At 33.0% G+C, this 22,724-nt stretch overlaps 3 protein-coding genes across 7 annotated transcripts; 1 reads left to right on the forward strand and 2 right to left on the reverse strand.

Annotated features, from left to right (window-relative positions):
* Positions 1 to 453: 453 nt before the first annotated feature.
* LOC107950277 (scarecrow-like protein 23) lies at positions 454 to 2,142 on the reverse strand. Its single transcript, XM_016885090.2, has one exon. The coding sequence runs from the start codon at positions 1,914 to 1,916 to the stop codon at positions 585 to 587; it is 1,332 nt and encodes a 443-aa protein (XP_016740579.1). The 5' UTR covers positions 1,917 to 2,142; the 3' UTR covers positions 454 to 584.
* An 835-nt stretch (positions 2,143 to 2,977) lies between these two features.
* On the reverse strand, positions 2,978 to 3,837 carry LOC107950297 (60S ribosomal protein L27-3). The gene has a single exon (XM_016885113.2). It carries the CDS (start codon positions 3,569 to 3,571, stop codon positions 3,164 to 3,166), a length of 408 nt encoding a protein of 135 aa, XP_016740602.1. The 5' UTR covers positions 3,572 to 3,837; the 3' UTR covers positions 2,978 to 3,163.
* Positions 3,838 to 6,887: 3,050 nt separating this feature from the next.
* LOC107950306 (differentially expressed in FDCP 6 homolog) lies at positions 6,888 to 13,303 on the forward strand. 5 transcript variants are annotated; one of them, XR_001697983.2, is made up of 11 exons: positions 6,900 to 7,080; positions 7,160 to 7,273; positions 7,448 to 7,509; positions 7,604 to 7,687; positions 7,801 to 7,832; positions 7,945 to 8,026; positions 8,274 to 8,502; positions 10,915 to 11,142; positions 11,417 to 11,709; positions 12,282 to 13,001; positions 13,121 to 13,303. XR_001697983.2 is itself a non-coding variant. In XM_016885132.2 (11 exons), exons 1-10 carry the CDS (start codon positions 7,057 to 7,059, stop codon positions 12,637 to 12,639), a joined length of 1,506 nt encoding a protein of 501 aa, XP_016740621.2. In that variant the 5' UTR covers positions 6,900 to 7,056; the 3' UTR covers positions 12,640 to 12,685; positions 13,121 to 13,303. The 5 variants fall into 5 exon arrangements, 4 of the variants coding, with proteins under 4 accessions (XP_016740614.2, XP_016740621.2, XP_016740637.2 ...); XM_016885132.2 differs by having other exon boundaries at positions 12,282 to 12,685; XM_041075778.1 differs by having other exon boundaries at positions 6,924 to 7,080; positions 7,166 to 7,273; positions 12,282 to 12,685.
* The last annotated feature ends 9,421 nt before the right edge of the window (positions 13,304 to 22,724 follow it).

The raw sequence follows: 22,724 nt of genomic DNA on the forward strand, positions 1-22,724 counted from the left end.
GTTGCTTCCATGTGGCAATCGAACAACTATGCCAACTCAGCTAAATTGCTATAAAATATATTTTTTTAAAAGTTGTAATTATTTTTATATAAAGATCTTCTTAATTTTATTATTATTTTAATATAATATAGTCGATTGAGTCTTGACGTAAGGTTAATTGCAGTAAAACGTATTATCTTTTTTATTTAAGAATTAAGAAAAGATTATGGATAATTTTAAATACTATATCATTAAAAAAACAGATATTAATATTAAGAAAAGATTAGTATGATAAAAAATATTTCGGTTGTTGATTAGATTGAAGCAAAAATGTCGGACAGTGCTAATTATATGTTGCTCATTTGAAATCAATTTTGTTTTTAATACCTAACCTTGATTCAATACGTTTACTAGTTTATTTTTGGCTTTAAAAAATGAAAATGAAAATAAAAATAAAAATAGTCACAAAAGGAATTGAGAACAGAGTTTGTTTCTCCATAAATTATTATGATAAAAAATCCTGAAAATTGAGGGAATATATTTTTATAGGTTTGGAGAAATATTTTTAGAAAATTTAGATACACAAAAATAGAGAACAAAGTATTTTAATCGGACGGCTGCCAGGCGGAGGCAGTCAACAAAGACAGATCTTTCCACCCTAATTTGAGGCACCCATTCTCTTCCAACAGGGTGTACCCTTTCCAAGGGAACATCCCCAGCAAAAGGCTTGCTTGGGCTGCCGGGTTTCCACCCAACGACACGGGTTGGAACCCGACCCGTCTCAACTCCTCACCCCATCTCTCCACTTTAACCTCTCCCGTCCTCTTGGGCCCACCAACTGCCACGATGTTCCTAATCTCGTTCCCGAACAGCTGCTGCTCCACCGTGTGCCTCTCTAGGCTGTCCACACTTAACCCGTCCCCCAGCGCGTCGAACAACGCGCTGTAGTAATGCAATGCTTCCACGAACCGCCCTAGGAAACTACCCCCGTGGCTTAAGTCCTGTTCCACGATGGTGATTAATTTCGGCTTCAACACCGTCAACAATCTCAACGTCGCCAAATCACTCCCCGTTATGTCGTATAAGCAATGATGCATCCAATGGACCACCACCGCTTCACTTGACCGGACTCCCAGTTGGCTCAGATCTGTTAAATTTCCGATTTTGCCCTCCAGCGGATGGAACTCGAATGGTAACCCTAACGATGCCGCGAAATCCGCCAGTCTTTTCCCGGTCAACTCTAGGAGCTCCGACGAGGATCCGAACCCCGTGATTCTCATCGATCGGATCTTTTTTGACCGGGAGGCGAGGATGTGGAATAATCCTGGCCATTGGAGACCTTGCATGATGTCGAGATCGATGACGTGGACACAATCCTCACCACTCAATGCTTGGAAGATGGCTTGATTGGCGGTGAAGTGAGAGAATTTGACCAAAGGACTTATCGAATTGTAAGATTGCAGAGCATTGAAGATCTTTTGGGACTGAGTCAAGGTCAGTGATTTGTTATCCAGTGGAGAATAGGTTCTTAAGCTAGAACTCACCACGCGTGCCTGCAAAGCGTGTGCGAAGTACGCGCCGACACGTTCGGGAGATGAACCGAACGGAGAAGAGAGTTGGGATATTTCAGGTAAAAGATCGGTGGCGTCCTCGAGGTTATCCATGGCGACGCATTCGGCGCATTGGAGCAGGAGACCTAAAAGCCTTAACCCTGTAGACTCACCTTCTATCACCGTTTCGTCATGTTCATTGGCGGCAGCTGCTTTGTCGCCGGAGGAGTAGTTAGGACGCTTGTTGGAAGGATCATCAGCAGTGGAATCTTCGCCGGTAGCTGCGGAGACGTCTCTTTCGACGCGCTTTGACTTCATGGAGGAGCTAGGATTAGAGCTAGTAGTGTTGGAACTGATTGGAGATTGAGGAACTAAGCTTTGAAGCATGATCGATTAAGAGAGAGAGAAAGGAGAATAGATTCGAAAGGTGAGGAACTTTTGGGAGAAAAGGGACAAATATCTTTTGAAGAGGACTAAGAAAAGTTCTTCCTGTACAGAGTTTTTTTGCAGAGTTGTGTCAGAGATTGAAAGTTGCTGGGCCTGTTTGGGAGGTGAGAAACTGAAAGAAAATTTCTATCATCAAGGAGAGAAAAAAAAAAGGTAGATAACTTTATCTCTTCATTTACTTTTTTAAAATCATTTTTGTATTTTATGTGATGATCGTTAGGTAAATGGGAGGCTGTCGTTAAGTCCGTTTGATTAAGTGGCTGGATTAAGAACTAGAAAATTAAATTAATTAAAGCTAAAATGAATCGTCATTGGATTTGGGTAAAATTAAAGGATGAACATTTTGTCTTTTATGTTAGGACTTAAAATATTTTTATTATAATAATCCTTTATAACTTATGGTTTCATCGAAGCTACTGGACTTTATAGAACTTTATTATTATATTAATATACCAGAGAGAGAGAGAGAATAATGCAGTGTAAAACTCGGTACATTGTAACTGACAAAATAGTACTCAACTTGGCAGACGCCAGTAGTACAACTTGGTCATGTTACGTTATTATCCTTTAATTTAGGTGTAAAACATACGAATTTAATCTTTAATTTTTATGATGTGGACGTTATATTGCCGCTTTGATGTTGACCATGAATTATTGTTGGTATTGATGACGTAAATATCTGTTCTTCATGAGAATTATATTCTGTTCGTACCAAGGTTTAAAGGAAAATGGCCAAAATATAAAAGTGACTAGGGATAGGGAAAGATGATCTTTATTCTATCAAGTTACGATTTGATCTCAAGTTAAAGTAAACATTACCGTTTAGTCTACAATTTTAGGACCACCACGTTGATACCTTTCGATTTTTTTCAAAAAAAAAAATTATTACTGAGAAAATCTGATGAAATGACTAAATCAGGGAAAATTGAAGTGGAACCAGAAAATCGAAGTTAAACATGGAAGAATTGAAGAGCGTAATTCGCTTAAAGGTACAATACAAATGCAGCAGAAACAACAAAGTTCAACTCAATATAGCATCGATGATGATACAAAAATGGCCAAACAACGAAGGACTCGAATTCTCAAGCTTTTTTTCCGTATCGATCTAAGGCTGAATAAGTACAGCACCAAGAGAAGTGCAAATGATATAAGAGGTTCTACGGAAAATGTTAAAAGGAAAGGAAGACTTAAAACCTAAGCTTGGTAAAGAACCACCTGTTTTTTCCTGTTTTGAACCTCTCTTCCAGCCTTTGTTTGATAGTCTTACAAGTGGCTACTTTCTTGTCCTTGGTCTGAAGCGCGTCGACTGTGACGGTGTCTTTCAAGTCGACGTCGAGGGTGTATCGTGTGGGCATCAGGTGCTGGTAGTTCACGAGCTTGACGAAGCACTTGACGCGCGATTTCTTGGCGGTTTTCTTGGCGGAGTCCTTGAGGATGACCTTGCTCGGGTACTTTTTTATCCCCGCGACCAAACAGTGGCCATAGGGACGGTCACGTGTGCCGTCGTCGAAGGATTTTACGATCACAGCTTTGCGTCCGGCGTATCGGCCTTGGAGGACAATGACAGCTTTGTTGGGCTTTAGAAACTTCACCATGGCGACGGCGGCTTTGATTCTCGCCCTGGCGCAAAACCCTAACTCGAGAAAGGAAAAATATTAAATGGAAAATGAGGTAATATATAATATGAGTTTAGTGAAACCCTAGCATATTGGGTTTTATGGGCTTTAAGTATGCACAGGTGGATTTGAGTCTTGTGTTACCTTCGATCATTGGGATATTCATACTCAAATTTCGGATTTAATATACTTTTTTTTATGGTTAGTCTGATCTTGTTCACATGCATTTAATTGGTATCTGGCTTTTTTTCTGAGATTTAGTCTATACTTAAATTTGTATCTTATCTCTTAGGTTGGTATCTTTACACTAACACTATTAGTTTATATTGACATGACACTGATAATTAATCTGTTGGTGACTTGTGGTAGCCTATTAGTATGTCACGTGATAAATATAAACTTCAAGAATTTAAAAAATTAAAAACATATAAATTAATAAAAAAAGGTAGTATATTTTTTTCACATCAAGAATGAACCTATCAAAAGTTTACTCTTTTTTTATTAATTTATTTATTTTTAAATATTTTTAATTTATGCTCGTCATGTGGCGTACTAAGAAGTTATTACGTGTCACCATCAGATTAGCCATCAGTGCCACGTCAGCATAATCTAACGGCATTAGTACGAAGGTATTAATTTGGGTGATGGAATACAAGTTCAACTAGGTACAAAAAAATAATTCATATACTAATTAAGTACTTTTGGACAAGCTCAAGGGGTAAACTATGTATTAATCCTTTTTATGTAATTTCTTAATTTAACTTTAGCTTCTTAACCGCCTAATGAAATACTAACACAAGAAAGACATTATGTGTCTAAATCTACTTAAACTCGACAACTCGCAATTTTCAATAGCTTTGAATATCATCAATGTTAGTTGAATTAGTGTCATGTTAACGATATGATTTTTTTTTTAGAAATATGTATGGATTGATAAATATATTTAAATATATATATTCAAGCTAACATTTAACTTGAAAAGTTGATGTTAGATTAATGAAAAAGATATAATTAAAATGATACTTTAATTTAAAATTTTAGGTGGATTTTTTGAAAATTTAGACATCAAATCAAAATTTGGTTGATACAAAGATTTGATATTGAAAGTTATGGGTGATTCTCATTGTTGTGGTGTCTAAAGTCATTTGTGGCATGTGGGACAATGATGGTGAGATCAGAGGGTTAGGAAAGAAGTCGAGTGTTTGTGGAAGATTCAGACCTGATCTCTCTTTGGCGATGAGAAAGCTTATATAAATGAGGAAAGCTTGATGTTTCTCCCTCAAAATGATGCCTTACCATCTAGATTTAAGGGTAGTGTGATGGATGGCCATGCTTAGGGTCTGCTTGAGTTGACTTGATAATATCAAATATAATTGGTCTCAATATTGAGAAGTTGGTGCTAAAAAGTGATGGAACAATGAACACTTTTACTTCTCGAAGATTTTCTTAAGATTAATCTCAAGCCAGGTCCTCCTTCACCTTTGCAAGGTATCATCCTGCTAGGGGTTTGATCCCTTCCTTATCTTCTGTAAGGTTGTTAGTTTTTTCAGCATAATTTTTTTGAGACAAATTTCTTTAGGATGATTTATGTAAGTGCAACAAATTTAATCTACAACCTGAAGATATTTGGTACAATTAATTTTTATTTTAAATTAAAAACTTTTATAAAAAAAAACTTATTTTAAGTTACCTTTTTTTTGGTTGAAAATAAAAGGTGGATTTAGTACATGACTAAAATACCACTAAAGCTAGAACCCAAACGACGCACTTGCATCGAGCTGTCAATATCCTTAGCTAAAAGCCTTCATACATATGATGGTGGATCAACCAATACAACCAATTAATTCATTCCACCTCCTATTGTCTTTGCTAAGTAATTATCAACCTTATTACTTTCTCTAAAGACATGTCGAAGTTTAACTTATCAGTCTTTATTACACCACTCATGAATTAGTCGGGCTTCTATTGTATTACTGTTTGTTGCAAAGTTGTTCCTAATAGTGTCAATCAACAGGGCATTGTCGCTTTCCACCTCAACCTGTCTGAAACCCCTCATCCATGCTAGCTTCAAGCCTTCAAGGATAGCCCGAGCTTCAATTTGGAAGATGCTAGCCATACTTGTTACCATTTCAAAACCCACCGGCCACCCTCCCCTTGGTCCTCCCAATGCTCCTCCTATTGCTACCCTTTGTTTGCTTGTTGACATCGAGCCATCAATATTAACCGTGACCATCCCGATTTAGGCCTTTGCTAGTATTTTTTGTCCTTAACTTGCATGCCATTTGCTCTATGCTACCATATTTCCAAACAATCTTGCCTATGCCGTAGCCGAGGCTATCAAATCCTAGCTACTCCTGCTAGCATTGTTGAAGATAAAGTCATTACGATTCTTTTAAAGAAACCAAGTGACTATTGCAAAAAATGTCGATCATTTTCCTCCATCAAATTTTAATTCCCTTTTGTTCGTGATATTCCAGTGAATCCATCACTCAAATGTTAAGCTAAAGAAAAAATTTCAATTTTACCTAGGAATCAATGCTTTCCAAATAGATTAAGCAAAACCACAGCCTTTTATTATGTAAATTGCCGTTTCTACAGACCAACCACAGTGTTTGCAAAAGGGATCGATGTCTTACTTCTCTTTTTATGTTCTCAATAGTCAAAAGTCTATTTCGAATAAGCAATCATAGAAAAATCTGCACCTTTTTAAGTGCTATAACTCTCCAAATTAATTTGTCACACCCAAAAAGTGTTGATCTATTAGTGTTAAAATGATGCTTATACATTTCTATAAGGGAGAAATTCTCTGCTGACAATCACCGCCAAGAGATTTGATCAGAACCCGAATCCCTCAACGGTGTGTTTTGCAAGCACATATTCGGACAATAATGTCTCTTGGCTTTGAATATTAACTTTTCAGCAGTACACTCGATTTTACAGAAACCGAGACTGGAGGATGAAGTGATAAAATCCAGTCAAACAAAATGAAAGGAAAAAATGCTTTTTTTCAAAAAAATAAATTAAAAATCTGAAATAAAAAATACTTCAACAGTCAAATTATTTAATTATTGCCAGTAACTTTATTTCGTTGGGAAAAACGAACTCCATAAAACAAATATTATAAAAAATAAAAAATAAATAAAAAATAACTTGACTGGATAAATATAGATATTTCTATTAATAGAAATAAATTAAATGTCCTTTACTTTAATGTTTTTTGGTCACAACAAAACAAAGAAAATTACAATTGGGGGAAAGTTGAAAAAAGGAAAATAAAGCACAGCGTAACTGCTGGTCCATGCGACAAACCTAACAGCCCACTGTTTAATAAAAAAATAAAAAATAAAAACACAAAAACCCAACTAAAGCAATATTTCTACGAAGTAAATATTGTTTTTTTTATTTATTTATAAATATTCTCAGCTGAAGATTAAAGCGTTTTTTTCCCTCGGATTCGATCTTCCATGGCTTCCAATGGCGCTTCTACGGTAAATCCTTTTCTTTTTTATTTTTTTAATAGTAATCAGAATTGGAATTGATTATTTTTTTAATTTTTATTTGAAAAAGGAACAGGGAGTTAGGGATGCGACGGAGAACAGTTTGGAAAAGATCAAACGGCAGCTGGCCTCTGGCTCTGGTAGGAACTTGCTACAAGGTCCACTTCTCAAGCGATCTGAAACCGTATGATCTTCCTCTACTCTTTCTCTCTCGTTAATTTTATAATTTGCATTTACAGTACTAAATTCGAGCTAAGTTTCGATTTTTATTTCAGCTATAATTTTCATTTTTTAAAAAAATTAAAATTTCAAGAAATTTGGGTGATTTGGTTTATGTGATGTACATTGGTTTTAACAGTTGAGGAAATGGAATGAACGTTGGGTGATATTAGACCCCACAACAGGGAAAATGGAATACAAGTAAGTGTATTTGTAGGTTCTTATTCCTTGTTTTCTTTTTGAGATTGAAACTAAACTAGGAATTCTGTTGTTTTGTATTTTTTGGTTGGTTTAGGACTAGGAGGAATGAGCCAACTGTTAAGGGAATCATGACGTTCAATGAAAACAGCACCATTGCCATATCTCCTGTTAACTTTCAGTAAGTGATTTTCTTGTTTCTAATTTGGTCTATTGGTGGTCTGAGACTCTTGAGTCCCTATTCTTTGGCTGAGAATTGTTATTAATATATATTTTTTACTTTTTTCACTGCAGTGGACTTCCAAAGTACGAAGGCTGCTGTTTCTGTATCCAAATAATTTTCGAATGAAAAATTGAAAAGTTTTAAGTGTTTTCTTTTTTATGTTACGTGGAAAATCTAGTTGCTAAACTTGCATGCTTCTTAACAATACCATTTAGATATTGGGACTCCCCAGAAAAATGACTACTTTCTTTGTGCGGAGACTCCTGGTGCTGCAAGAGCTTGGGTATCAACTTTACAGTAAGTTAGCTTTTTACTGTTCTATTTTCTGTTATATACATGTATATATATTTATTTCTTGTTAAGTTTGATTGATTCCATGTATAACATAATTCCTATCACTTTAATTCAACTTGTCTGAAGATGATGGCTGATACTATCTCCTGTCATCTGAAAAGTATACGTGTCACATAATTTACTGACTCTTTTCAGACCTCATTTTTCATATACCTTGTTTTATCCTCATGTTTCCGTTTGATTGTTGTAGTGCAACGCAGTTGGTTCTAAAGGCCCACAAAGAGGCTGTCAATTCCTTAAGTGGGAATGGTTCTGCAAAGTTGGGTACGGTTGCAACTGTAGTTGCTGCTGCAAATTCAACAGCCAGGGAATGTTCTAAAGAAATTGAAGCGGCAATGCAGATATCTTTGAGAAATGCCTTAGGATTGGTGACAAATGTACCCACTGATGGTCCAATGGATGACCTTACAATTATGAAGGTATGCTATCAGCAGTATCTCCTATTCTTGTGTTTATGGGCTGTGATTTTAGGTTATTTGAAGATACCAGTGTTATACGTAGATTGAGGTCTTATTCTCAGACAGAGCAGGTTGAAGCCTCATTTACACATGCAACTTATTGTAAGAGCATGTTTGAAGTGCAAAACATTTACGCCTGATAAGATAACCTTTTCCATAATGTTAGGAGCTGCACTGGTGATGCTTAAAATTTTTGTCATTTATTTACAGTCAAATTATCCTTTTGTATTTGACATTGTGAAATGTTTACTATTATTTTATCCATTTAGCAATCTAGTAGATTCTCATGTAAACATGCTCTTAGCAGATTGCTTCTGTCTGGCATTAAGATTAGGTAGATGGAAAAACCCTAAAGTTCCTACCCTCAGTTCTGCTGGCTGTACTTAAAGTAACTGGATTGATTGATATATGCCTTTTTATTTGCTCCTGAGGTGTGGAGTCAAATGCTTCTCTTGCTAATTGTCAGGTTTGCTCGACTCCAGCTATATAGCATGGAGGAGACTGTTTTGCCTCAGAATACTTTTCTGAAATGGAATGACATGGCTAAGAAATTTGTGTTGGATATTACAAATAATTAATTAAGAGAAATTATTTCAGTGCCTTAACCAAGATGCTAGTAGCTTATTGTTCCCCCATATCTATCACCTTTTTCTTGCTCCCATCTTTGGCCATGAGCACATATAGGAAGCAATATGATATAAGTCAGAGAGAAGATATGATGTCCGTGATTATTCTACTATTTCTGAATTATTTTCCATTGATGGATAGGAGTAGTTTTAATGGTTGCACTTCACACTGGAATTCTTTCCACAACATAAAGCTTTTACTGTTGAATATGTGTGAATCTGCACTTGCATGAGTGTACAACATCGATGCAGATGTCCGCTGGTGCATGAGCACAATTTTGCAGAAAAGAAAATACTGTGCTCTGTACTTTAATGGGCACAGCTTAGAAACCTGTGCAAGCTACTGTGGCAGAAATTTTGTTTTAAGCTTTTCTGGATGGCTAATGATTCATCTTTTTCAAGGTCTAGAATCAATCTCATTTGGTTTTCTGTAACATAAGAAGTACTCCAATTGTTGTATTGGGCTGTACAGTTTTCTTGGCAAGAGTTGACAGCAAGTTAATCTTTCTATCCCTTTCCCTTAGAAAGCTCATGACTAACTCTGAGCTGCCTATTGATCTCTATTGCTCTTTTATAAGTTAACCAATTTCTGGGTTTGTTTCTTTTCCTTTTCCAACTGAACATCCTTGAACCAGAATCCAATCTCTACTCTTTTTGGTTGATTTTTGGTATTCCACATTTTTTAAATTTATACAAACCATGATGTAACAAATTTTCACAGCCATATTGAATCCTTGTAACCTAGTCATGCTTACATTTCTGGGTGATTCTGCTTTTTAGGGAGATACACAGCTTTCTGGTTTTCCATCTTTGCTAAAACAAAGGATTTATACCTTTACATTATTGACTTCTTGGGAACATTTGGCATGCATGACACTCCTATAAGTTAATAGGTTTTGGCATTAGTATTTCTTCAATGAGATTATTTTGGCTTAATGAACTTTTTCTTTGCAAGCAATCATAGCAATAGCCTCCACATATTATGGAATTGAATACTTGTTGAAATCTTCATGGCAAAACTTGTGTTATTCCCTACGCAAGTTAGTTGGATAGCTTCAAATAATGTGAAAACGTTGTGGCAAGCTTGGTTGAGATAAGAGAAGTGTTAACTTTTGGAAATTGGATGTGTGCTTCTACTTAGGTGTTGTAACTTGCGGCTCGTGTTGGTGCAATCAAGAAATCCTTGCTATCGTATTATGCCAAAATTGATGATCCCCTCGAGTTACATGCCAATTAATGCATGGTTGTGGTCCATTTTACCATTAAATAATGGTTGTGAGCTAACCAAATAATTGTTATACCATTAAATGATGGTTTCTCATAATTGTTAATTTAAATCTATTGTTGGCAGTGTATTGGGAAGATTGATGGTATATATTTAGGTCCAACTATTGCAAAAGTAACTCTAGCTGACACTCTTGGGTCATGGTCCTGTCTTGTTATAGTTATCTAGATTTTAATGTGTGATAATAAGGGCCAACTGTGGTGCGCCAAATTGGAGATAATGATGAATATCCTGATAATGCTGATGCCTAAGAAAATTTTACTCCAGTTTGGGCCTTTGAGCATGAAAAATGATCTTGTCCTGGGTTGACAGCTATTAAATGGATATTATGTGTTGTTTGTGCTTCTTAAGCAGGCTTTTTAACTCATTGACTTGTCTCCTTATTGAGGTTAATGCTTTGTTAGTTAAAAGTATTTCGTTCTACCTAAATTTGGTTTTCTGAGTGGTAGCTAAATCTTGTAGGAGACACTAAGAGTCAAGGATGAGGAATTGCAGAATTTGGCTCGAGATCTTCGGGCCCGTGATTCAACAATAAGAGAAATAGCAGACAAACTTTCAGAGACTGCTGAAGCTGCTGAATCTGCAGCATCTGCAGCTCATATAATGGATGAACAAAGAAGAATAGCTTGTGCAGAAATTGAGCGCTTAACAAAAGATTCAGAAAATCAAAAGGAAGCTTTCATGTTAAAGGTATGACTACATATAAATTGTCATTCACATCTTATTGCTAGCATATTGATCTGATGGAGTCAATTGCATCCCAAAATCATATATTTTGGCCTTCTCTCATCCTCCTCTATTGTTCAAATCTAATTCACTTAATGTCACTAACATTGCTTTTCACATTGGCTTTTGAGAAGTCACTTTCAATTGTCTTGACCTGGGCTTTATGATTCCAATGTGACATATATGACTTGTAATCATAGTAAGTTTTGTTGTAAAGTCATTTCTTTGTTGTTTGTAGCTGAGGGAGTCTGAAGAAAAGCTTGGGTCCCTAAGTAAAGAAAGAGATCAATTGATTAGGCAGAGAGACACTGCCATGCAGGAGGCACATATGTGGCGTACTGAGCTTGCAAAAGCTCGAGAGAGTGCTGTGATATTAGAAGCAGCAGTTGTGAGAGCAGAAGAGAAGGTCAGAGTTACTGAAATGGATGCTGAGGCAAGAATAAAAGATGCAGCACAGAAAGAGGCTGCTGCGGTGAAGGAAAAGCAAGAACTTCTTGCTTATGTGAATGTCTTACAGGCACATCTCCAAAGGTTTGATGTCTTATTTTTTAAAGAATTTTTCCATCCTTAGAACTGTGGCTTGTAAATTCATGCACTTGATAAACGACAGGAAATCTTTGAAAAACTTAAGTTCTAGAAAAAGAAGTAATTAACAAGAGGAATTAGTTTTATATTATACCATGCACATCAAGTAATACCAGAGAAAACCTCAATATCATGCTTGAAAATGCAGAAGTCTTTGTGTGTTTTCACATCATGAAATCATATGTTTTGTGGCCATCTGGGCTCAAGGTGGTATGCTTGGATAGCAATCAAGGTTTGAGGATACATAAAACATTGTGTGCATTGATTAAATTAAGACAAAATCATAGGTAGAAGAGTAAAAGTGCATTGATTAAATTGTTTCATATGGTAACGAAATACTCTCTTGTTTTTTCCCCTCTTTTGGGTGATAAAGCCATTTTCTCTCCATTTACTTGTTTATAGCTTCTGTATAACTTTGTTTAGTATTGTTGAGGTATTTGTTGTAGAACTGAAACTAGAAACATACATATGCTTGTGAGGCTACAGGAGTTGATATTGTCTTCTATTTTGATTCACAGACAACAGAGTGACACAAAGCAAATTTTTGAGGAGAAGACCGAGTCTTCAAATACCAGTAACAGTCCTCCTGATACGAAGAATGTTGACTTGTCAGAGAACGTCGATAAAGCTTGTCTTAGTGTTTCTAGAGCAGTGCCGGTGCCAGGGGAGAGCGTAGTCCGCATGGCAGTGGATCAAGTCAACATCCAACCAGTTGGTGAGGGTGAATGGAGTGATATTCAGGCAACAGAGGCAAGAATAGCTGATGTGAGAGAGATAGCCCCAGAGACAGAAGGAAGCAGCCATGACATTTCCGTCGATAACCAAGCAATCGATAAGCACCACGAGCAAGGAGCAAGCTCTTTCCGCCAGCCTTGAGAAAGCATTCCATAATACAGATGCTTCCGATCATAGGGAACTCAAGGTAGGTGAAATGCAAAGAAATCTTATAGATATATTAAATTTTCATCCTCCCTCTCAGTTCCATAAATTTAAGCTATTAACAAACTGTTGGATGTTGTTGTGGATGCTAACCATACTTGAATACAAGGGAGCTTCTGAAAAAAAAAAAAAGTACATAGAGCCTTGTACGGATTGTAAATTTAACAGTAGTCTTAAAATAAGGTCCATGATTTATGTTTTTCATGTTTTGGTACTATAGAGGTCTTAGTCTAGTCTGGGATTATAGAGAAAGAACTGCAGATGATGGGATTGGAACTCTGAGCCTATACATGTATCAAGTGAGTTAAGTTCGGGGTTCGATACTTTTGCAGCAAAATTTTACTGCAGTGCTCTTACTTCTAAAACATTGTTTGGTATTGATAGACCATTGTATGATTTATATGTCCTTTTATTTCAGTGATTTGGGCTTATATCTTCAAGCTGCTGATTTTAAGCTTAATAAGGAGTATATTATAAGCTGGAACATCCCATCCCATGGACCATGTTTGTAGATGTCATTGTGTTTGATGATAGGTTCTGCCTTGTCACTGCAAAGAATTTTATGTTAATAGATTTTAAGGTTGAAAATATAATTTTATTATTTTTACTGTTGAATTTTATGTTAGAATATGGAGATTGAGGTATAATTTTTAGGATCATTTTTTAATGTTGGAAGCGGAGAGCCAATAACGTTTGCTTAATTTAAAAGGTGGTGTATCTTTTATTTTTCTTGTATTTCTTTTATCCATCACACTTACAATTTATTTATTTATTTATTTCCATTTTTAATTAGGCAAAGTAGAATTTTGGGTCAACTCAATTTGTTTATAAAATTACCTTTAAATATATCGACATTCGAATTCCTACAATAATTTTTCCTATTTACAAGAATGCCACCTTTCTTGTAACTAGAAATTATACAATTAAAGTGGATATATATAATATATAGGGGGTAAATTGCTTAATTGATTACCTAACTTTTAAAATGTTTTTATTTTGGTCACATCCAATTTCATCACCTGTCGTTAGAAATTTTTTTCATTTTAATCGCTAAACTTTTACCCCATAACCACTGATTTGGCACATCATTTGTTGATCAAATCCAATTATAAAATACTCAGTCAAACTTTTCCACCAATCAAAATTTCCTTTTATTCTTTTTTTTTTTGGGTCATATTTCATTCTTCTTCCTTTTTCCCTCCCAAGCCCTTGCTTCCAAAACCAGACTCGGCCTGCGCACCTTCCTTCAGCCCCTTTGCAAACTTTTTTACTTCGACAATTCCAATCATTGAGAGCAGGGAGCAAAGGGAGTCTGGTGTTGGAAGTAGGGGTGTGGGAGGGGGAAAAAGGTTGAATTAAGGAAGAAGAAAAAGGATACAAGAGAAACAAGGCACACCGACTATATGTTATTGTTGTTTAAAATGAGAATCGGAAGGCAGGTCCAGCATCAGAGAGGAACTATGGCCTCTTCTATCTTAATGGTTTATAACAGTAGAGTTCAGGGTTATCTTCCTGAGTTCATCAGCTCGCCCAAATAATGTAAGAAAATCATCTCTTGGTTTCACAATAACTCAACCAAGTTGTTTAAATAACGACATCTCTACTAATTGTATTTATTTCCATTAAATTTTACTCAGACTTATCAACCTTCAAATTTTAATTTTATTCATTAAAATGCTTTTGAATTGATTATTTTTTATGTTAAACTTTGTCGGATTATAAATTATATAAATACAAATAAATAATATTATATTATGTATTAAATTTAAAATTATTTTAAATATATAAATAGTTTATAAAAATCCTTTTTTAACTTGATGACTTTTATGGACATTTTTATTTTTATCTTACCATTGTTTGAATCTGAAACACATATTCTACCATTACTTTTAATTTTACTGTCATCACTGTTTTAAACTTTATCAAAGTGTAGCTTAAACAATAGTTTTTCAACTTCTACTTAATGGAAAGATTCTTTAAATAATATGATTAAAGTGTCATTGATGTTCGTTTTACTATTCATAAAAAGATAAATCTTTTTCAGGGTTTGTAGCTATCCATCCCAATAATGTAATCTTCAAAACTTGAATATGAGTTTTCTCCATGAAAAGACAATCTACCTTACCATTCCACCTAACATTTGTCGGTGAAATTGATATATTAAAAGCCAAATGTTTTTGTAAAATAATAATGATTTAATGTGCACTATAACTCTTAAAGTGTATCATTTTTCTCACTTTGGTCCTTAAAGTTTTTCATTATTGTAGTTAAAATAAGTTCATATTTTATAACAACAAATTTGGATATTTATTTAAATGAGAAAGGATTATATGAAACACTGATATTGAGGCCCAATTTTAGTCCAAGTACAAATCAAGTACCAAAGACCCAAATAACCCAAACTAAACCCCAACTAAACCATCAGCCCAATAGAACCCGATACCTAAAATTTAACCCAACCCAAACGGCCCAAAAAAATAAAACCCTAATAGCTCGACCTAGAAACAAAAAAAAAAAACCTAAGTCAACCTAACTGCTGCCACCTCTGCTCTCTGTCCCATCGCCCCATACCAGGTCTGCCACCACCACTGTCGCGTCACCATCGCCACTCCACTGCCCTCCACTTGCACTTGCAAAAATTAAAATGGAAATGACAAGCGGGGATACACAAATACATTTAATATTTTGTAAATGGCTATATAAGCCAAGAAAACCGAATGTAATTTTTTGGACATGAAATAGAACAAAAAAAGAGATTCAAACACCAATAGAAACATTCCATTGCAGCAAGAAATACTAAAACAGATGAGTAAGATTCGGATAAAAGGTGTTATTCTTTTTATCTATTTTTACTTTTATTTATTTGCTTTTCGAAGCTATTTATACATATAAAGATTCATTTATCTTCTTTTACAGCTTATACATACGTATATTAAAAATATATCAAAAAATATATAAAAAAAACTTTTTCGGAGTTTCGGCCACCGCGGCAACGGTGGCCGACGGCAACCCACGGCGGTGATCTCGTCGGAGCTTAGGGAGAGGGCTTTGAGAGAATTGGGAGAGCTTTTGAAGGTATTTTTTTAACACAAAGGATGAAATGATTTTTTTTTAAAAAAAATTACTTATATAGGCCCCCAAAATGACGTCGTTTTGCCCTAACCCGATCCGACTCGACCAGTCCCGTCTGGACTACGGTCCGCACGTTTTTAAGTGGAAGGGTTATTTGTACTTTTGGCCTTTCCGCTTTTTCATGGTTTGCAATCAAATTTTTTTAAATTTTAATTTTACCCTGTAATTTATTTTGGTTTCATTTTGGTCCCACGTGAAGTGTTGCGTTTTGGAGGGCCCTTCCTTGTTATTCGCGCATTCAATGTGGTCCATTTCCTTCATTATTTGTCTCGAATTTGCCCCAAATTTTTGTTTAAAATTCAATTTAGTCCCTTGTTTAGTTATTTAAATACTTTATTATTAAATTAGTTAATTTTATTATTTTCTTTTACTATTATTTATTATATTTTTACTATCATTGTTATTTTTATTTTCATTACTACTTTATTATTATTGTATTATTGTTATTATTTTCCTTATTATTACCATTAAAATTACATTTCCTTTCAATACTTATTTATTTGTTATTATTATATTTTGTATTATTATCACTATTACTATTATTATATTTATTATTATTGTTTTTTTATCTATGTATATTCCTATTATTATTATATTTCTTATATTCCTATTTCTATTTATACATTAATGTTGTTTTCATTATTATTTTTTAAAAAATATACGTATTTAATTTTATCCTCGCTTTTGTTATTATCATTTTTATTTTGTATTTAATTATATCTTTTATATAATTTTTTTTAAACTTTTTTTTTCATTATTATCAATAACATCCTCATTATTGTTAATATTATTATTAAATTGCTTTACGTAATATTTATTCATTTTATTTGTTTAATATGTTTTTTAGTTTCAAATTTTATTTTTACTTATTTTTTTTTTGGCTCGCTTATTTTCGATCTCGCACATTGTCATTAAAATGCATTTATCCTATATGCATGTTAGCACCGTAATTCATTTTTGCATTCTACTACAAATTCGTGCTACATTTTGCCCGATACATTAAAAATTATTATAAGCAATACTCTGTGTTTCGAGATTTGAAAATGTTGTTATCTAACTTATAAGGTTTCGATTTTCTCAATAAATCTGAATACACGAGTACCTTTTTAAAACATATGTTTTTTTTAAATAATTTCGGGAATTAAGAAAATATCGTGTTCTAACTCACGAGCTATGATCTCTTTCTAAAACCGAGATAATCAAACATCTTCCAAAATAAATTTTTCGGCGTTTATTCGCGTATTGGGGATTTAAGACATTGTGTCCTAACTTACGGGATATAATTCTTTTCCTCGGTTAACGTAAAATATGCTCTTTTTCTCAAAAAATTTCAATTAAGCAATAATTTAACGATAGATCGTATTTTTCTTCAAAGTTCTCAATTTTCGACACTATGACACTAATTAATTAACTAGGTACCAATTTTGGGCGTTACGAAGGTGCTAATCATTCCTCGTGCGTAACCGACTCCAGAACCCGTCTTTCTGAATTTCGTAAACCAAAATCGTTGTTTAAATAAATCAAACTGTTTATTAAAAACAACCACTTTTATGAGGTGACCCGATCACACCTCATAAAAAAGGATTGGTTCTTAAAATTTTTCATTATTGTAGTTAAAATAAGTTCATATTTTATAACAACAAATTTGGATATTTATTCAAATGAAACATAGATATTATCCATTTCTAATAGTTTTATATTACATCAATAATTTTATCTTAAATTTTAAGATTTTAATTTAGTTTTGATATTTTTTTTATGAAAATACTGAAATTTATGATGAAAATTCTGATACGATACAAAACTATTAAAAAAGGATTTAGGGATGCAGATGACGTCTATTTCTTACTGACTATACTTTTCCTTATTCAAAACAACAAACTAACTTCCAAAACATTAATATTTTAATTAATCTAAAAAAGAGAGTAAATGCCCCTTCATTAGCAACACGAATAATAAAAGCAAGTAAACACATGGTCGGCGAAGAGAGAGTGATTAGGCGGAAAATCACGAGTTGCGTCACTTTCTACAGTTACGATTCAATGAGCCGCCGCCGCAAGGCGGAGGTGGTATTGGCTGATTGGGCCCTGGAGTGCATTTGTCTGAACCGCTTCCCAAAAAACTAGCTTCACTTGATCCATCTGGAAATAATAGATTCGTTTCCATCTCCACCAACCCTTCGTCGTTCACCGCTGCTGCAAAACAATGATTGGTACACACCAACATCAGCATCACTACTACTAAAAATAAACCTCTCTTTTCATTGTAACCTCCCATTTTCTCTTCTTCTTCTCTAACAATAGAGTGAGTTGTATAGGTAGAAATGAGTATTATATATAGCGCAGCAGCAGCATATGTGAGTTTCTCCATTAATGATATAATTTCAAGTCTGGGTCTCCGCCCATATGGGTTGACTGCTGCTACTCTCTTTCAATTGAACAGTCTTTTTTTATCTCCGCGTTCGGACTTGTTCTGCTCCAATTGTAGGTTTGCTCTCACTGTGACATCATTTGAATAGAAAAGTGAAGTTCATACTCACCATTTTTGGATTTCAACAATCAAACAAACTCTGATTAGAGAATAGAAGTGTAATTATATAAGCAAATGTCATCATTCACGTACTTAAAATATTTTGTTCTCAAACCATAAACTTATGCTCACACTGAGTGATGGACCTCTAATTTGTCTTCATTTCTTTCTAAATTACGAGGAATTGAAACCTATAAGAATCTTTTGTTGTTAGCTATGAGGAAATTAAAAACGGTTGTTGTAGTGTGATTAGTATACCCAGATTAAAATCACTGGTGAAAAATGAAATGTGATTAGATTCAAACATAAAATATTGGTGAGCTCAAAATAAAAAAAAATAGATTTAACCAATAAAATAATAATAATAAATAATATATTTGTATAGCGGTGAAAAAAACTCGATTCGATTCGAAAAATAAAAATAAAAATTGAATTTTGAGTTAACTGAATCGAGTTATTCAAATTATTCAAGTCAATTCGAATATGTAATTCGAGTTTCGAGTTCGAATCGAGTTGAATTTTACAACTTGAATAATTCGAGTTATTCGAATAATATGTTGGTGTAAATACCCTTTTGGTCTATGTTAGGTTTGAAAAATGAGCAAATTGGTTTCTCCCAACAAAAATTACAAAAACATTCAAAATAATTTTCGAAAATTCAAAATATTTATAAAAAATTCAATTTTTATATATTTTTTAAAAAATTATAAGAATTTCAAAAAATAAATCTAAAAAATATAAAAAAAATTAAAAGATTAAAAGATTTCTAGAATAATAACTTTGGGGATCTAAATAATTATTAATCATTCAAGTTTATCATACTAAAATATTATTTTTTATTTTACTTTTAAAAAATTTTCAAATATATATAATTTCAAATTTTTATGCTCTAACATGGAATAAGTTATGCTGTAATAAGATTTTAATTTGACATGTTTAATTTTTAAATTTAATTTGAACAATTTCAAATCGAATTAGGATAATAAAATAGGACTCGTCAACTTGAAATTTTTCTATTCGATTCAATCGAATGCTCACCCCTATATTTGTATATATTATTATAAATTATTAAAGAACATATTTAAATTAAATAATATTTATGTTAAATTATAATAAAACGTATATTTATATTGAAACTAAATGTACAAAAATACATACATTATATTTATATTAAATAATAGCGGTCCATTATTTATTGGAGGTCCAGTCAACTTTAGTGATTAAAAAGTCAACCGTATGTTATCCAAACAACCTTCCAATTTTCTTTTATTATTGAAGAACATCCTTCCAATTAATTTGTTTCAATTGCTAAACTTTTTTTCCCTAAAGATGCTAACGCTAAAGGGTTTAATATTAGTAAAGATAATGTATACTAATTTGGTTTTTCTATCATTTTAACCATTAGCTCGGGCTTTAAATATTGATTTAAATTTGATGTGTGTATGGATAACTTTGATTTTATGTATTAAGAAAAAGAAATATCATTATTAAATTTTACTAGCACGGTCTTTTTTAACACATCAAAGTTAAGTTTTCTATATGATATGCATGTATGTTATTTTTTTTTTACAATTTGATCCTGTGTTTTAAGTATGATCTACGTTAGATCGGAATTGATATTTAGTGTCTAAATTGATGATTAGATTAATAAAAAAAATCTAATTGATACAAACCTAATAGCTTTAACTAAAACGTTTTAAAATTATTCAACAAATTTAGAATCTTAGCTTTGATAAAGCTGTGGCACTTTTTTGGGCAGAAAAGAAAGACTACAAAATGCTCTTCAATATTTCCAAAACAAAATAAATAAATAAATAAATATACAAATAAAGGGAGGAAGATTAGACGAGGGTGAAAAACAGTTGGGGGGTTATAAATTGAAGATTGAATTAAAATGTTATAACATTTATACAATAATTTATATAAAAATTGAGTGATTGAAATTAAAATTAAATAACTATTTTGACAGCTACTTTAAAATTGAGTGACTGTTGGCGTAATTTACCCTAAAATGTTTTAAGGTAAAAATGTTTAGAAAGTTGGATTAAAATAAGTCGAAGTTGAAGGCATGCTTTTTCCAGGGTTGAATGAGTCCCCCGAATATGGAGTTGACCAGTTCCCCTGGTTGAATCAGATTCATGCCATCATTAATGTCAGATTTACCTTTTTCTTTTGAAGTCTGTATCTCATTACTACATGTATAGGAGTATGAGTCGAATTTAGAGGGAGCTGAGCTTGTAATAATTTTGAAGTGCTTACAAGCAAGGAGGAATGCAGCTTTCAGGAAACAACCAAAATCTCATCCTCCTACCAAGTACCAACCATGATATATGACATAAAAAAAGCAGACCAACATGAGTTTAAATATCCAAAAAAAATATAAAAAAATCAGATCAAACATCTGTGCCTAAATGAAGATTGGTTGTATACAAGATTTTATTGCCTTTTGTGAGCAAGATTTTATTGCCTTTTGTGAGACATACAAATGGCTATTTTCAGTTCTTTTATCATGTAAACAAAAAATATTCAAAAGCATCAAAGAATCTTAGCCACAGATACAAAGCGTCTCTTAAAATCAGTAGCTAATCTGTTTAATGAAGTAGTTAAATTGGTGTTTTGTAAGAAGATAGGTAACCAAATTTGCTGCACAATCGCAGGCTACTTGGGAGAATGCAATAAAATTACTTAATTATACAATAATTTTTCCTATTTTCAAGAATGCCACCTTTCTTGTTACAAGAAATTATACAATTAAATTGGATATATATATGGGGTAAATTTCTTAATTGATTACCCAACTTTTAAGATGTTTTTACTTTGGTCGCATCCAATTTCATCACTTGTCGTTTAGAAATTTTTTTCATTTTAATCACTTACCTTTTACCCCATAAACACTGACTTGGCATATCATTTGTTGATCAAATCCAATTATAAAATTCTAAGTCAAACTTTTCCACCAATCAAAATTTTCTATTCTTTTTTTTTTGTCATATTTCATTCTTCTTCTTCCCGAATACAACTTTTTTTTTCCTCCCAAGCCCTTGCTTCCAACACCAGACTCGGCCTGCGCACCTTCCTTCCGCCCCTTTGCAAACTTTTTTACTTCGAAATTCCAATCATTGAGAGCAGGGAGCAAAGGTAGTCTGGTGTTGGAAGTAGAGGTGTGGGAGAGGGAAAAAAGTTGAATGAAGGAAGAAGAAAAAGGATAGAAGAGAAACAAGGCACACCGACGTCCCAATTAACGTATATGTTATTGTTGTTTACAGTGAGAATCGGAAGGCAGGTCCAGCATCAGAGAGGAACTATGGCCTCTTCTATCTTGATGGTTTATGACAGTAGAGTTCAGGGTTATCTTCCTGAGTTCATCAGCTCTCACAAATAATGTAAGAAAATCATCCCTTGATTTCACAATAACTCGACCAAGCTGTTTAAACAATGACATCTCCACTAATTCTATTTATTTCCATTAAATTTTAGCTTAATCATTAAAATGCTTTTGAACTGATTATTTTTTATCTTAAACGTTGTGGGGGTATTGCATCTATTTATTTATCAATAAATAGATTTATAAATTATATAAATACAATAAATAATGTTATATTATATATTAAATTTAAAATTCTTTTAAATATATAAATAGTTTATAAAAATCTTTTTTAACTTGATGATTTTTATGTACATTTTCATTTTTATCGTACCACTGTTTAAATCTAAACATATATCCTACCATTAATTTTAATTTTACCATCATTATTGTCTTAAACCTTATCAAATCATAGCTTAACCAATAGTTTTTCAACTTCTACTTAATAGAAAAATCCTTTAAATGATATGATTAAAGTTTCATTTATGTTCATTTTATGATTCATAAAAGATAAATACTTTTAAACCCATTCCAATAATGTAATATACAAGATTCGAATGTGAGTTTTCTCCATGAAAATATAATTTACCTTATCATTGCGCCTAACATTTGTTAATGAAACTGATATATTAGAAGCGAAATATTTTTGAGAAATAATAATGACTTTATGCACACTTTAACCCTTAATGTATATCGTTTTTCTCACTTTGGTCCTTAAAATTTTTTATTATTGCATTTAAAATAAGTTCATATCTTATAACAACAAATTTGAATATTTATTCAAATGAGAAAAAGATTATATGAAATATGGATATTATCTATTTTTAATAATTTTATGTCACATCAATAAATTTATTTTAAATTTTAATATTTTAATTTAGATTTGATTTTTTTAATTATAAAAATGTTGAAATTCATGATAAAAATACTAATATAACAAAAAAACTATTGAAAAAAGTACAAAGAATGAGCAAAACAACAAACTAATACAAAGAAT

The sequence above is a fragment of the Gossypium hirsutum genome, chromosome A08 (assembly GCF_007990345.1).
Source record: "Gossypium hirsutum isolate 1008001.06 chromosome A08, Gossypium_hirsutum_v2.1, whole genome shotgun sequence".
Taxonomy (NCBI): domain Eukaryota; kingdom Viridiplantae; phylum Streptophyta; class Magnoliopsida; order Malvales; family Malvaceae; genus Gossypium; species Gossypium hirsutum.